Source organism: Heloderma suspectum, chromosome 13 (genome assembly GCF_057233095.1).
Source record: "Heloderma suspectum isolate Gila_16-S chromosome 13, 16-S_ref, whole genome shotgun sequence".
In the NCBI taxonomy this organism is placed as follows: Eukaryota; Metazoa; Chordata; class Lepidosauria; order Squamata; family Helodermatidae; genus Heloderma; species Heloderma suspectum.
This window is the reverse complement of record NC_139470.1, coordinates 1,716,463-1,733,442: the sequence shown is the minus strand read 5'-3', so window position 1 is coordinate 1,733,442 and position 16,980 is coordinate 1,716,463. Positions and strand designations below refer to the sequence as shown.

Genomic DNA, 16,980 nt, shown 5'->3' with positions numbered 1-16,980 from the left:
AACCCTCAAGGGCTGGGCTGGGCCTCCGCACAGCCAGTTGCCTGCCCCAACACTGCCATCATCCCAATCAACAGTCCCATGCATGCAGTGGGGCAGACCTGGAGCTCCAGCACATACAGTCTTCCCTGCTCCATGGGCAACCCAGTTCTAAACTGCCTCCTTGTCTGCATGTGCTGACATCTCCTCGTTCGGAGTGAAAGGGGAAGCCCGCAGTGCGTGGGTGCATGCTCTGCACACGTGGCACATCCCCACTAAGGGATCTCTGCAAATGCTTTACTATTCTGTGTGTGACGCAAACGTAACCAATCTGTACAAAACTGTGTAGATTTCCATGGCACAGCAAATGCCAGGGAATTAATAAAACGGCATTCTTGCCAGTGAAATGGACGATTCACCCAGTTTCCTAAATATTCCCAGCAAACCCATGGAATTGTGGAAGATTCTTCCTCATGCCCTACTTAAACCCATACTTTTCTGTGACCTTTCAAAGGGGATGCAAGTAGCTTCTGTTTCAGGTACGTTCTGGAGGCGGGTTTAATGACGGGCCACTGTGAGCTGCTATTTTGGGGCTGATAGGTGCTTCGTTGAACTGTCCTCGCATTCTGCCATCTTTTTGTGGGTTTACTGGCTTTGTTGTATTTTGATAAAAATGTGATGCTCATTGAGATCAGAAAATGTGGTACATTCTAAATAAATAAAATGGCCCAATGCTCAAGTCATTTCTTGAACTCTGCAACTCTGATTCCTCGCTCTTCTAATTGGAGAGCTCAGTTTGGTTGAAAGGCAGGATATAAATATTTCAAATAAATAATTCAGCCATTTGTGATTATCTTAATGATGTTCAGAAATTACATCCCACAAAATAGGGAAAGCAAGCAGCATGCACCTGAAACAGTTTCTAATGCATATATTGAATTTAAATAAGCATGTGTGTCTGTGTTTGAATTCTGGTGATTGAACCTGTGCTGTGGTGTGCTGTTCCACTTAACAGCCAGCTCAGTGTTGCTTTTTCAACTTTTGTCCTAGGATAAACAAGGATCAAGAAACAAGCCAGCAGCCAGCACCACCATTAAGTGTGAAAAGAAGGCACTATGGAAGGAATGCAGGGGAGTCTGGCTTTGGCAAAGCTGAAAACCCTTCCCTTGCTACTCAAAGATGGGAATATGGGAAACCCATTTGCAAGGAGGAGTTTGATACCCCTCAAAAAGTAAGAGCTGTGCCTCCATCTATGATGAGAAGGATGTCATCTTCAGCAGCAGCAGAGAAATTGCCAAGTCCTTTATCCCCATCTATGGTTAGAAGGACGTCTCCTTTGGCAGAAGACAGGCTCTCACGCTCTTCCTCTGCACTTTCTGAATACGTTGAAGAGCTGCGGAGAAAAAGATTGAAAGACAAAGAGCCAGGGACCTTAGCATTAGATGATGCCTCCTCTTTGCCCATTTACCAAACAACGGGGGCCTCCTCCCTTAGAAGGTGCAGGTCTTTGAAGGATGATGAAGATCTCCCTGTAAAACTGGATGAACTTGGCAAAAGTACTGGAGCTGGCCTAGTTCGCTCCTCCAGTCTGAGAAGTGTATCATCTGAGAATGTGGCACGGCCATCGCTCTCACCTGCGCTGAAAAGGATCTCCAAGTTTGGGTCCTATGACTCCCTTGTTCAGAACGTAGATGACACTTACACAAAGCTCAGCTCTCCAACCCTGAGTGGAGATGCATTCAGTACATTGCAGCTTAAGCCATGGAGAAGTTGCCTGGAGACATCATTGGAAGAAACAGTGGATACTGATTTGAGGAAAGAACCTCTGGTGTTTCAAAGCAGGAGATTTGGTGAGATTCCAAGTGAAGAGACGGAAAGTGACCCATTCTCTTGGAAGATCCCGACTCTAAGCTATGAAAGGAAAATGAACACTGAGTCTGATGACTTCCTCCCAGCCATCCGGAAAACTCAGTCAGCAAGCAACTTGTCCAGAGGTCCCAAAGAGAGGAAGGAAGGTCAACGGGCCATGAGTGTCCATTTCGAAGACCAGGTCGCTCTTAATCGCACTTTCCTCTCTGAGATAAAGGCCACTTTATCACCAAGTCCAAAATCCAGGGAGGACCCTGGAAACCTCTCTGACTCATCGTCATCTTCTGGTTCTGTTGTGTCTTTCAAAAGTGCCGATAGCATCAAGAGTCGGCCAAAGATCCAAAGGCTGGAAGGGGAAGGATGTGTTGGAAAAGAAGCCACTGAAGGTTCTAAAGATGACCGGCGGTCTGAGGCTGAAGGGAAAGAAGACGATGTAAATAGTATCATGATGAAATACCTAGGAAAAGCGTAAGGTAATGTGCTGACATCTTCAGGGATGGTGGATTCCAGAGACCTGTTTCCCTCTTAACGATTGTTGAATTTTGCCATTTCCAAGTGATGGAACTGGCCACTAGTCCTGATGGCTATGTGCTACCTCCAAGATCAGAGGCAGCATGCCAATGTATGCCAGTTGCTGAGTAAGATGGGTGGGAGGAGGGTGCTGTTGCACTCGTGCCCTACTTGTGGGCTTCCTGTGAGCAGCTGGTTGGCCACTGTGGGAACAGAATGCTGGACTGGATGGACCCTTGGTCTGATCCAGCATCAGGGCTCCTCTGATGTTCTTACGGGGCACTCGGTTGATTGAAGGAAGTTCAGCAATGGATGGAGTCTCCATCCACTGTTTGTTGGATATCTCAACTCAGCTTTGCCAACCTGCTGCTCTCCAGATGTTCCGACTGACACCTCCCAGCATTCCTGACCATTGGCCATGCTGGGTGGGGTTGATGGGAGTTGAAGTCCAAAACATCTGGAGGGCACCAGGCTGGGGAAGGCTGCCTTGTCAATTTCTACATTGCATTGTGTTTGTGGGGTCCATCACTCAGTTGACTGTTCATGCAATATCATTTCTTATCTATCTGTTGTATTTTTAATCCAATAATTAAATTTTCTCTGGGTGGATTACAAATGGCTAATGATTACAGTACAAATGGGGTTATTTTTTTTTTCAGCATTGTTACAACTCTTCTCCCCCCATGAGGTAGGTTGGTAATATCAGTCAGCATGAACATAACTAGATGTACAATCCTATGGGAATTTTGGTTTTGGCTCAAAAAATCCACTGGTTCTGCATTTCCCAGTAACTTGGTCATGTTGGCTTCGAGGATTTATTTCTGTGAGCCAGGTGTCAACACTGGCTCCTGAACAAACAGCCTACCACTGTCGTTAAGTTAAGCTGAAAACAAATTAGGAGGCATTTTGTGAAGAGGCTGTCTTTGGACTATCTTCTCATGGGTCCCGCTGTGATCAAATCTGCTAAAGCAGCACCAGGCGGCTTGGATGTGTTAATAAAACATTTCTTTTAGGAAGCACCATCTGCATAACTGAGGTGGCCCAGGGTCTTTTGTTTTAAATCATTCATGGGGAGATGGCGTTTGGGGTGGGGGGTGGAAAACTTTGGTCTCACTCTTAGAATCAGTTTTCCAAGCCAGGAACATATGAAGGAATGAGAATAAAGAGGGGACCTCAGAGCAGATTCAAAGTGCTTTTCCAGCATACAAAAGCATAAGGGCAAAAGAAGAGTACTGAAGATGGACCAGGCCAAAGGTCTCTCCAGTCCAGCACCCTGTTCCCACAGTGGCCAATCAACCAGGTGTCCCAATGCACAACAGCACCCTCCTCCTCATGTCGGCCACTGTGGGAACAGAATGCTGGACCCTGGGTCTGATCTGGCATGGGTCTTCTTATGTGTTCCCCTGCAACTGGCATACTGCCTCTGATAGTGGTGGTTAGATACAGTGATCATGACGAACAGCCATCGATGGCTTGATTCCCCATGAATTTGTCCTCCAGATACATGTGTCCTGCATCTGATGTGATGTTGGCATGCGCATTCTCTACTGTTGACCTCCTTTAAAATGCACGTGACTGGCGTTCTCGTGGTCCTTTCCTCCCCACAGAAACTCTGAAGGATCACAGAGAGGGGAAGAAAACCGCAGGTATTCCGAGAGGAACAGCACTATGCAGCAGTGCATCATCTCAGCACACCAAATTGGCGTTGAGCAATCATGCAAATCCGCCAACTGCTGTTAGCTTTCTCCCACCAATCTGGACGGCTTGGCACAGGGGTCTTTGGGATTTTTCACCCTTAATAAAACTTTAAAGGCAAGAAAACCAGTGCAGAAATTTTAATGTTTGCAGTCATCACCTCCTACATATATGCCGAAATTGGAGGGGAAAGTTTGAGATTATTTTGCTCTGTTTGCAATCTGTGCCCCAACTTTATTCATTTTGCCAAGCTTTAATGTTTCAAATTCTAAGCTCGGTATCATCCGCTTAGCTTCCTGGTAGATGAGCTCATTAGGAGCCAATTAAGGAATGAGATCTGAGCAGCTTAGATTTAACAAATGTTATGTTTACTTATCTGCAAGTTGTGTGCCATCTGCAGGGGATCTGAGCTGGGTTTGAGTATTTTGCCCTAATCTAGCAAGCTGAGCTCTTGGTCGGTTCACCTAAAATGGTTATTTCATGACTTGGGGAATCCCAACAAAGGTGATCAGAACTACGTCAGTGGTGAGAGATTGGATGTCAAAACAAGACAGACAGGAAGAAGGAGGAAGCTCATTCTGAACACCAGAATGGAGGTGCTGGCAAACCCAAATAAATCTCAGTTTTTCTTTGAGCTACATCTCTTATATCTTTTTTCCTCTCCAGGAGCCAAAGTTTCATCAGAAGCATCATCAAAGACAGATCTGTAGGCAACATGTTCATCCGTAGACATTGGCTTCTCCCGCTGCCTTTCCTACCCCAAAACACAAACACGTTTGTGTGTGTGTGTGAGAGAGAGAGACTGATACAGCAGACCTTACCTTTTGGAAGCTGCTTTTTGAGCTCTCTTTGATTTATACAAAATAAAACATTTTGGTTCTTTGATATGAGTCTCCTTTTTTCCTGCCTTTTTCCTATTTGTGAGCAAGAGGTCAGACTAAATTGCCTTTGTGGAGAGAGCCTGGGTATGCACAAAAGCAAGGATGAGAGGTCAGGTGGAACTTCTGAATTTGTATTCCTGCTAAACAGCCACAAGGAACTGTCGTAATCCTTGCTCCCCTTTGTATTTTTCCACTCTGCCCATGGCACACACACACATGCACACAAACATCTGAGTATGTCATAAGATCGATCCATCATCCTGACTTGCTGGAGAATCCTTGTGCCCTTTCCCGGCTTTTTCTCTCTGCAGGAGAACAATTGCCTGCCTGATTCCATACAAATCAGGCCAAAATATTGCTCCAGTCAGATTGCTCCCGTTCCTTCATTAGTCATTCTGGGTTCATACGGACCTGTCTTGTCGGATGGTGCAAAGGCTTTGAGGATGGCAGGGCCTCAGGGACTGCACTCAGAGCCAGACCAAAGAAGCAAAAGTGTGCCTAGGATTTTGCAGAGCTAAATCCAGAACGCTGAGCTCCTGGTAGGGTCAGTCTTTGCTGCTGCTCTTATGCAAAGATGTAAGGAGGCAAGCCAGAGCAGAGCAGATCTGTGTCCGCTTGCTGGTATTTGGAGGGTCTTCTTGGGATGGGGCTTGTGATGGATGAGCAAACTCAGTCCCTGCTTTCCCCAGAGATCTCTGCCAGGAGGAACGTCCTGGCAATTGTCTCAGACATAGGCAGTTGGCTCACTACCCTCAGGGTAAAAATTTGCAGAAGAGGCTATGGCCATTGTACAGAGTTGACTCATTGCTGCATATCTCTTGAGCAGCCGTCTGGGTTGTGCATCCAATTGGCAGTGTTCTCTCTTTGTCGATGCAGCAGCCCTATCGAAAATCTAAAATTATTTTTAGGGTGGCACCCTCTCAAGGTGCGTACAAGATAAAAACCACACAAAGTGGATACAGGGCTTTTCTACACAAGGCATTTATCATGCACTCATCATTCCCTACTCATGGGTGTTTACAGGTTCTTTAGACAATGTCATGACCCTCCAGTTTTGCTCCTATGTTTAACCAGCACTTTCAGCGAGCTTTTTTAGAGTAGGGAAAATGCAGCATTTAATTGTGAAAGTGAAAGAAAACTGGAGTTCTTCCTATGTATTCACACTATTCCACTATACCACAGCGCCACCTATACGTTATGTAGCAGAAAAGCAGGAAAGGAAGTGCTCCTCATATAGTGCTTGGATCTCAGTTCTGTGACAAACCCAAAAGTAGATGCAGTGGATAAACAGCCGATTAACAGCCTCATGTAGAAAAGCTCACAATAATTTAGAATCATAGAATAGTAGGGTTGGAAGGGGCCTACAAGACCATCGAGTCCAACCCCCTGCTCAGTGCAATTTAAAAACAAAATCCATAAAAACATGTTTCAGTGAAATGCATAATTGCCAATTAAAATCAAAACAAAACTTACCAGTAAAAAACAATGGCCCAGACTTAAGGGAAGGCCAGCAAAAATAGGTGAGTCTCCAGAGCTCTCCTGAATACTTGCACGGAAGGGGCCTGATCAACCCCTAAGTTGATTCCAGAGATGTGGGGCCACCACTGAGAAGGCCCTCTCCCTTGCACTCACCAGCCTAACTGCCCCTGGTGGTTATCCTTAAACCTGCTGCCTGTTAGGAACACAATGATTGATTGATTGATTGATTGATTGATTGATCAGGGTCAACATTAGGGGGTTGGCATTATTGGACACCTTCTGAGGCCCATACCCCAAGGAGGAGAATGGGGGAGGAGTAGCCCAGTGAAGACAGAGCCTAAAATAAATGTCTGCAGACCCCCTCCTCCCCTATTCTATCTTGAAACCCTCAACATGCAGACAATGTGACTACAACATCGTCAGTTCCAATGGCTATTGGTCCTGATGCAGTATGCCTATGTACACCAGTTGCTGGGGAACATGGGCTGGAAGGGTGCTGTTGCAGTCATGTCCTGCTGGTGGGTTTCTCATGGGCAGCTGGTTGGCCACTGTGTGAACAGGACACTGAACTAGATGGACTCTGGGTCTGATCCAGCAGGGCTCTTCATATGTTCTTCTGTTCCCTCCCTCCCTCCCTCCCTCCCTCCCTCCCAACCCAAACCTGCATTTTATGACATTTTGCCCAGTGAAGACAACTGAAGATATTGAAAGTTTGCCCATTTTTGGTGATTGTGGATCAGCCTGAGAAAGGTATTACAGTAACAGGGGTTCTGAGATATCCCTTGGGAGCACCTGCTGCCACCAGCGTGCTTCCCTGTGGCTTATCTTCAGAGCAGCGGCTGGGGCGCCCGCTGGTTGGTGCTCCTGCCTGTGGGCAGGCACAGCTGGCAACACAGATGCTGTTAGGCCAGTGAAGTTAATGTTGAGAAAGTTAATGCAGTTGCAGCCAAACACGTGGCGGTCCCCTTGTTGTGAGCTGCCCTGTAACCTCGAAATACGAACCGCAAAGAAGGGATCAGTCCCTGCTTGCTGCGGATATCTAAGAAGCCTTGCCTTTGCCCAGCCACACTTTATCCGTGAGGGACAAGCTGGCCCCGGGGCTGCTGTGTGGGACACTCTCCCAAAGCCCGAGCGCTGTCAGTCGCCGGGGAGCCCCGCAAGCACACCATCAGCAGTGCCCCAGGGAAGGCCTTCTCAAGTGACTTGATCCACCGCCCTTAGCTGGGAAAGCCCATACAGCCTTACTAAACTTTGGACAGCCTGTGTTTGTTTCGCTGGCAGTGCGGGCTGTTACATAAAACATCAATGGGCCCCGATCAGCGCTCGGGGGGGGGGGGGAGATAAATAAGGCACGAGAGCAGCCTTGGGTGGAAGGCAGGGTAAACAGGCCAGCAGCGAAATACACAGCAACAGGCTGGCAGTGCTGAGCCGCTTAATTGGTGAAGGGCACCATTCTATGGATGCTTAGCCAAAAAACTCCTATAACTCCCAGCATTCCCCAGCCAGCATGGCTGGCTGGGGCATGCTGGGAACTGTAGGACAATAGGGTTGTGCCCCAAATGATTCGGTGACCATTTCTGATTGATTAAAATGTGACCCTCATTTACTGGGCAGCAGATGTATTGAAAATACTTGCCATTTGTCTAAGTACGTCTTAAAAGGTGAGAGGGCGGGTACCATCTCAGAAGGGAAGAGGAGGCTATCGGTGGCGACTAGGCATGATGGCTTTATGCTGCCTCCCGTATCAAAGCCTGTATGCTTTTGCATGCCAGCTGCTGGGGAAGCACAAGCGTGCTTCTCCTGCTCTTAAGAGGCGCCTGCCCCTTCCTGCCACACGGATGGGTTGGCCTCTTCTGAGATGATGTACCGCCAGTGACATGCAGGCACCCTTTCTTCCAAGCAATTGTTTTTATTCGTGCCTGTTGTGTGTGTTTTAACGGATTGCTTGCTTACTCCAATGGCACCCCTTATTATGCACTTAAAATCCAGCATGGCTGAGTCTGGAAGCAAAACAGAGCCACCCCAAAATAAGATGGTAGTGATTAAAGAACAAACAAACCCTATCCAGGAGTGTTTCCAGAGGAAGGAAAGGGAATCGTGTTCCCTTCTCGTGCCCCACACCCTCCTGTCCAGTGATCTTGAACAGAGGAAATACATGACAGATATTTGACAAAGTGGCTCTATGGGAAGGGATTTCACCCTTGGGAAAGTGGCTCTATGGGAAGGGATTTCTATTTCACCGACCTCGGAAGGATGGAGGGCTGAGTCCACCTGAGCCGGCTACCCGAGACCCGGCTTCCTCTGGGATCGAACTCAGGTCATGGGGAGAGTTTCGGTTGCAATACTGCCGCCTACCACTCTGCGCCACATGAGACGGCATGACAAAAGCTGCCACTGGGAGCAGCCACAGAGTCCAGGCCCTGCCCTGGAGACAGCCTCAGTGTCTCTACGAGCAGCATCGGAGGACCACCAACATCTGCCCTTCCACACCTCAGGAAGCTCCTCCTTCTAGACAGCCCTGAATGAAACAGGAGCTTCTCTGGCTCAAGATCTGGCAAGCCGATCCTTCAGCAACTCACGGTTCTTTCAGCCAGCTCTGCCCTCCTGCAGGGCCCGGTGCTGTTCTACACCTTGTTGATGCTGGTCAGTCTGTGCTGAACTCCAGAAATATTCCAGGATATTGCTTTTCCCTTTGTTAGGCTTTGCAACTGGAACAACTTTACTCTTTTAAAATAAATGTACTACAAATAAACCGGCAAAAGTGAAAAAAAGAGTTTCTTTTTAAAAACACTGTTTACCATTTCATGACGTTTGAGGTCAAAAACATGTGATGTAAGATTTTTCTTCCCTCTGGTGTGCTTTCAGCTCTTTCTCCTCAGCTTCTCTTCCTCCTCCTCTATCACAAACTGACTTTTCTTCAGCCCCTTCCCCAACATTCTACGCCTGTCCTTTCACTGGCCCAGAGCTCACAGGGGTAAGCATTATTACACACACATTGTGTCACATGTTACATTACATGCACAGTGTGGGCCATATGAAATAACCTGCCCTTTGCCTTCTCCCTCTGCCTTCTCCCTTCCTGAGCTGCCCAAAGCTCGAGCTTTGAACTTTGTCAAAGTTTCACAATTTTCTGCATGTCTGCACTGCTCAGGCTTCAGTTTAAAGAAAGATGAGCAAAATCGGTCTGGTAGATCTCTAGTAATAAGCCTTAAACTATGATATTCATATGTAAGATTCTTGTGTGATTGTTTTGATGTTTTAATAACTTGTGATTGGTATTGGTTATTGTAAGCTGTCATATGAGGGTACACACCCTAGATGGTGGGATATTAGATAAATCTGTTAAATATTTAAAATGTATAGCAGTCCTCCCCAACCTTGCGCCGTCCTGATATCTTGGACAGCACCTCCCATCAGCCCTATCCGTGCTGATGTTTTGTAGTCTAAAACGTCTAGAGGGCACCAAGTTGGGGAAGGCTATAAATGTACAGGGCTGCATATGATGCTGCCCTCAATGAAAGTGTTGTGGAGGGATTTGGCTGCCATTGGCACCTCTCTTCTCCCTCCCCCAGACTAATCCCATTCTCAATTCCATTGGGTCTAGCTTAATCCCCCCCCCCCGGCCCGCCAACTAAGCCCTCGCCTTGGAGTCTTTCCTCTCTTTCACACGCCCATCTGCTGTTGCAGACATGCAGACAAAGCACTGGGCTTTAATGCCAGAGATCTGAATGACAAATTAGTCCAGATGTGATATGACTCTGAAGTGACTCTGAAAATATAAATTAACCGAGCGGTCTTGTTCCAGCTAAGTCCTCATTGCGGCTTGCTTCAGCTGCCGTGGATTCCAAGGGAGTGTATCCTGGGAGATCAGGAGGCCTTTGGGATCCTGCCAAATGGTCACCTCTTTTTCTGTCTCTGTTAGTGATCTGCCTGGAGGTTACAAGGAGACCTCCCCTCTTCTCCCCCAGACTGAGACTGAACCGGAGATCGGCCTGTGTGGAGTGGGTTGGCATCCCGTACAGGAAATGGCATAATTTAATCATCTGTACTCCCTCTCTAAATCCTTATTAAAAGGGATTTTTGATTTAACTATGTTAATTTATTCTAATATGCCTTTCTCTGGAAATAGAAACCCTTCTGTAAAAACAGCTGACCCACACGCTGACAAGGACTCAAAGAGCCCCTGCTCCAGCATCCCTGCCCCCCAGCATGCCATCAGAAGCAGCTTTGAAGTCCCTGTGGGGGTTGGGCAGACAGGCTCCTTCCCCCTCCTTTGCTGGTTGGGGATGAAGGAGGTTGTAGTCCAACACATCTAGAAGGCCCCAGGTTGGGGAAGGCTGCTCTAGTTGGTCCAAAGTTCCAAACCTGCTGGAGCAACGTTAACAGATGGCTGCAGCCTGAAGGAGAATGGAGGAGGGATTTTGCCCGGAGCCCTCTATTCCCGTGTCTTCAAAGGGGAGTAGACAGATTCATGGAGAATGGGCTTATCAACAAATATAAGCCATGACAGCTAAACGTCAGCTGGATATTAGCATGGCTTAAGTTCCATGTTGAGTAGCACTGCACCAGGGGTGTAATGGAGCCAGGGTTTGCATGGTTGAAGGGACTTTTTGATTAGCAGGGATGCTGAGGTCATCTCCCTTGCCCCCCCCCCCGGCCTCCCTGTTCCCTCTGAGCTTAGCTGCAATCCTCACAGTAGGGGGGGACGGATTCTCCCCGCAACAACAGATCCTCATGAACTATCCCTGTTTTTGTTGTTCTTCAGTCGTTAAGTCATGTCCGACTCTTCGTGACCCCATGGACCAGAGCACACCAGGCCTTCCTGTCCTGCGCTCTCTCCCGGAGCGTGCTCAAGTTCATGTTCATTGCACCGGTGATGCTTTCTAGCCATCTCATCCTCTGCCATCCCCTTCTCCTTTTGCCTTCAGTCTTTCCCAGCATCAGGGTCTTTTCCAGAGAGTTTTCTCTTCGCATTAGGTGGCCAAAATATTTGAGCTTCAGCTTCAGTATCTGTCCTTCCAATGAGCACTCAGGCTTGATTTCCTTGAGGATGGACTGATTTGACCTCCTTGCAGTCCAGGGGACTCGTAAGAGTCTTCTCCAGCACCACAGTTCGAAAGCATCAATTCTTCGGCGCTCAGCCTTCCTTATAGTCCAGCTCTCACAGCCATACGTTACTACTGGGAAAACCATAGCTTTGATTATACGAACCTTTGTCAGCAAGGTGATGTCTCTGCTTCCTACTATGCTGTCTAGGTGTGCCATAGCTTTCCTCCCAAGGAGCAAGCATCTTTTAATTTCATGGCTACAGTCACCATCTGCGGTGATCTTGGAGCCCAAGAAAGTAAAGTCTGTCACTGCTTCCATTTCTTCCCCTTCTATATGCCAGGAAGTGATGGGGCCAGATGCCATGATCTTAGTTTTCTTAATGTTGAGTTTCAAACCAGCTTTTGCACTCTCCTCTTTCACCCTCAACGAGAGGCTCTTGAGATCCTCTTCACTTTCTACCATTAGAGTGGTATCATCTGCGTATCAGAGGTTGTTGATAATTCTCCCGGCAGTCTTAATTCCAACCTGTGATTCATCCAACCTGGCGTTTCTCATGATGTACTCTGCATATAAATTAAATAAGCAGGGTGACAATATATAGCCTTGTCGTACTCCTTTCCCAATTTGGAACCAATCGTGTGTTCCATGTCCGGTTCTTACTGTTGCTTCTTGACCCTCGTACAGGTTTCTCAGGAGACAGGTAAGGTGGTCTGCTACTCCAATCTCTTTAAGAATTTGCCACAGTTTGTTGTGATCCACACAATCAAAGGCTTTAGCGTAGTCAATGAAGCAGAAATAGACGCTTTTCTGGAATTCTCTTGCTTTCTCCATGATCCAGCGAAAGTTGGCGATTTGATCTCTAGTTCCTCTGCCTCTTCGAAACCCTGCTTGTACTTCCGGTAGTTCTCGGTTCACATGCTGCTGAAGGCTAGCTTGTAGGATTTTGAGCATCACCTTGCTGGCATGTGAAATGAGCGCAATTGTGCGGTAGTTTGAACACTCTTTGGCGTTGCCCTTCTTTGGAATTGGAATGTAAACGGACCTTTTCCAGTCTTGTGGCCACTGTTGAGTGTTCCAAATTTGTTGGCATGTTGAGTGCAGCACTTTAACAGCATCATCTTTTAGGATTTGAAATAGCTCAGCAGGAAATAGCTCAACTGTCATCTCCGCTAGCTTTGTTGTTAGTAATGCTTCCTAAGGCCCACTTGACTTCCCTCTCGAGGATATCCGGCTCAAGTTCAATGACCGCACTGTCATGGCTATCAAGGACATTCAGATCTTTCCTGTATAGTTCTTCTGTGTATTCTTTCCACCTCTTCTTAATCTCCTCTGCTTCTGTTAGGTCTCTGCCTTCTTTGTCCTTTATCATGCCTGTCTTTGCACAGAACGTTCCCTTGAGATCTCCGATTTTCTTGAAGAGATCTCTAGTCTTTCCCATTCTGTTGTTTTCCTCGATTTCTTTGCATTGTTCATTTAAGAAGGCCTTCTTGTCTCTCCTTGCTATTCTCTGGAACTCTGCATTCAGTTGGATATATCTTCCCCTTTCTCCCTTGCTTTTCACTTCCTTTCTTTCCTCAGCTACTTGTAAAGCCTCATCAGACAGCCACTTTGCTTTCTTGCATTTCTTTTTCTTTGGGATGGATTGAGTTGCTGCCTCCTGAACAATGTTACGGACCTCCGTCCATAGTTCCTCAGGCACTCTGTCTATCAGGTCTAATCCCTGAAATCTATTCCTCACCTCCACTGTATATTCATAAGGGATATGATTTAGGTCATACCGGAATGGTTTAGTGGTTTTCCCTACGTTCTTCAATTTAAGCCGAAATTTTGCAAGAAGCAGCTCATGATCTGAGCCACAGTCAGCTCCAGGTCTTGTTTTTACTGACTGTATAGGGCTTCTCCATCTTTGGCTGCAAAGGACATAATCAATCTGATTTCGATATTGACCATCTGGTGATGTCCATGTGTAGAGTCGCCTCTTGTGCTGTTGGAAAAGAGTGTTTGCTATGATCAGCGTGTTCTCTTGGCAAAACTCTATTAGCTTTTGTCCTGCTTCATTTTGTACACCAAGGCCATGCTTGCCTGTTATCCCGGTGATTTCTTGACTTCATACTTTGGCATTCCAATCCCCTATGATGAAGAGGACATCTTTTTTTGGTGTTAGTTCTAGAAGGTGTTGTAGGTCTTCATAGAACCAATCAACCTCAGCTTCTTTGGCCTCAGTGGTTGGGGCATAGACTTGAACTACTGTGATGTTGAATGGTTTGCCTTGGATTCGTACTGAGATCATTCTATCGTTTTTGAGATTGTACCCCAGTACAGCTTTTCCCACCCTTTTGTTGACTATGAGTGCTACTCCATTTCTTCTAAGGGATTCTTGCCCACAGTAGTAGATATGATGGTCACCTGAAGTAAATTTGCCCATGCTTGTCCATTTTAGTTCGCTGATTCCCAAGATGTCGATGTTCAATCTTGCCATCTCATGTTTGACCACCTCCAGCTTACTGGAGGTAAGGATTCATTGATCTGACATTCCAGGTTCCTAAACAATATTGTTCTTTACAGCATCGGATTTTCTTTTCACCACCAGACACATCCACAGCTGAGTGTCCTTTCGGCTTTGGCCCAGCCACTTCACTCTTTCTGGCGCTACTTGGGAATACCCTCTGCTCTTCCCCAGTAGTATATTGGATACCTTCCGACCTGAGGGGCTCATCTTCCGGCGTCATATCTTTTAGCCTTGTGATACGTTCCATGGGGTTTTCTTGGCAAGAATACTGGAGTGGGTTGCCATTTCCTTCTCCAGTGGACCACATTTTGTCAGAACTCTCTGCCATGACCTGTCCATCTTGGGTGGCCCTGCACAGCATAGTTTATGGCTTCACTGAGTTACGCAAGCCCTTTCACTACAACAAGGCAGTGATCCATGAAGGGGATCCCTGTTGTACTGCAAAGTATTTTGGCCTGGTCTCAAATGGGCAATTAAGACCTATTAGCTTTAGAAAAGACCTGCTCCTGATGGAGATGAAAATGGCAAGAACTGGTCCATTGACTTTGAGATGAAATGTTTCTCCATGGAGCTGGGAAAAGAAACTCCTGGAGAATCTCCAGCTGGTGGTCTTAAGCTCTTTGGGGAGGTGTGGTGTCCCTCTCTTTCCTTCTCTCGAGCAGTCTCAGGTCTGTCCAGCTGAGGTCCAACATGTTAAGCTCTGTGCTGCCCTTTGCCAGCTCACTGTTTGTTTATTCGTTCAGTTGCGTCCGACTCTTCGTGACTTCATGGACCAGCCCACGCCAGAGCTTCATGTTGGCCATCGCCACCCCCAGCTCCCCCAAGGTTGAGTCCGTCACCTCCAGAATATCATCCATCCATCTTGCCCTTGGTCGGCCCCTCTTCCTTTTGCCTTCCACTCTCCCTAGAATCAGCATCTTTTCCAGGGTGTCCTGTCTTCTCATTATGTGGCCAAAGTACTTCAGTTTTGCCTTTAATATCATTCCGTCAAGTGAGCAGTCTGGCTTTATTTCCTGGAGTATGGACTGGTTTGATCTTCTTGCAGTCCAAGGCACTCTCAGAATTTTCCTCCAGCACCACAGTTCAAAAGCATCTATCTTCCTTCGCTCAGCCTTCCTTATGGTCCAGCTCTTGCAGCCATAGGTTACTACGGGGAATACCATTGCTTGAACTATGCGGACCTTTGTTGTCAGAGTGATGTCTCTGCTCTTCACTGTTTTATCAAGATTTGTCATTGCTGTCCTCCCAAGAAGTAAACGTTTTCTGATTTCCTGGCTGCAGTCAGCATCTGCAGTAATCTTTGTGCCTAGTAAGACAAAGTCTGTCACTGCCTCCACGTTTTCTCCCTCTGTTTGCCAGTTATCAATCAAGCGGGTTGCCATAATCTTGGTTTTTTTGAGGTTTAACTGCAACCCAGCTTTTGCACTTTCTTCTTTCACCTTCGTCATGAGGTTCCTCAGCAACTCCTCGCTTTCAGGCTCAGCCATCAAAGTGGTATCATCCGCATATCTGAGATTGTTAATGTTTCTTCCAGCGATTTAACTCCAGCCTTGGCTTCATCAAGCCCAGCACGTCGCATGATGTGTTCTGCGTACAGGTTGAATAGGTAGGGTGAGAGTATACAACCCTGCCGTACTCCTTTCCCAATCTTAAACCAGTCCGTTGTTCCGTGGTCTGTTCTTATCGTTGCTACTTGGTCGTTATACAGATTCCTCAGGAGGCAGACAAGATGACTTGGTATCCCCATACCGCCAAGAACTTGCCACAATTTGTGATGATCCACACAGTCAAAGGCTTTAGAATAGTCAATAAAACAGAAATAGATGTTTTTCTGAAACTCCTTGGCTTTCTCCATTATCCAGCGGATATTGGCAATTTGGTCTCTAGTTCCTCTTCCTTTTCCGCTGCCTTATCCTTGCCAGCTCACTATTCTATCCTAACACATTGGGCATCATGCTCGGTCCTTCTATATAAACACACACTATATCCACACAGCGGCCTGCATGGCTGGACTCTCCTTGGGGGCGTGGCTATGGGGACTGTCATGGGCAGTGCCTGCACTGCAAGCTTTACCGTGACACCACTGCAGTTCACTTCTGAATGCCAGTTGCTGGGGGCAAAGAACAAGGCCTTTGTGTTCTGCTGATGGCCTTCCCAGACGATGGGCATCTGGCTGGTCACTGTTGGAAACAGGACACTGGGTTGGATGGACTCTTAGTCTGATCCAGCGGTGCTCCGCTCACATTTTTACAGGTCCCTCCAGCCCTATCTGCTTGGTTGGCTTGGGAGCCATTCCACAGGGCCGTGAGCACAAAGCCATTATTCTGTGTGGAAGCATCCCCTCCCCCTCCCTTTTATGGGCCTATTTACATCCCCTTTATAGCTTTATTAAAATGCTGGCTGTGCTTTCAATTAAGCGAATCACTTTCTGCAATTGTAAGCACATTTCATCGGAATAAATAATGTAATTTGTTAGGCAAAAAATGGGAGGCTCCTGAGTGCAGCAGCTGGCAATATCGATGCCACCATGTCTCAGAGAGCGGGAGGCACTCAGACAGTCCCCACCACTGTCCCTTGTAGAATGGACAGTGCATTTATCCTGGGCACCCAGGGGGGGAATCCGCAACAACACTTCTCGTCACATGGGATTCTGCATTGTTGCTGGGACCATCTATTTTGGGAGTTCCTCCCTTGTGACTCAGAAGCCTGACTAATCCCAGATGCGTGGAAGATGGCTGTAGCCACCCAGGGGGCAGGAAGTGAAAATCAGGTGTATGCTCAGAGGCACTCTTTCCTACATTATTGCTCCATCCCCTCCAGGCATATGGGGTCCACTCCAGGTGCTTTCACTGCTGTGGACTCCTGCTTCTACCTGGATGGGCCCCACACAGTGTGCACAGCAAGCCTTACAGTGTTAGTCCCAGGTAAATATGGATGGCATCCTTAGCCCTGACTAACATTAGCTGGATCAGGACCCTTGTTTCCATGCATTCCTCCCACTTCCCTCCTGAT

At 47.2% G+C, this 16,980-nt stretch overlaps 1 protein-coding gene across 1 annotated transcript in view; it reads left to right on the top strand.

The window, feature by feature from the left end:
* Nucleotides 1–4,934, top strand: part of MYO18B (myosin XVIIIB) — a 182,518-nt gene extending 177,584 nt beyond the window's left edge. Inside the window, exons 46-47 of the mRNA XM_084820341.1 lie at nt 1,027–2,318; nt 4,717–4,934. Coding sequence (XP_084676467.1) covers nt 1,027–2,317 — 1,291 coding nt within the window. The 3' untranslated portion in view covers nt 2,318; nt 4,717–4,934. The remainder of the gene's footprint in view (nt 1–1,026; nt 2,319–4,716) is intronic.
* The last annotated feature ends 12,046 nt before the right edge of the window (nt 4,935–16,980 follow it).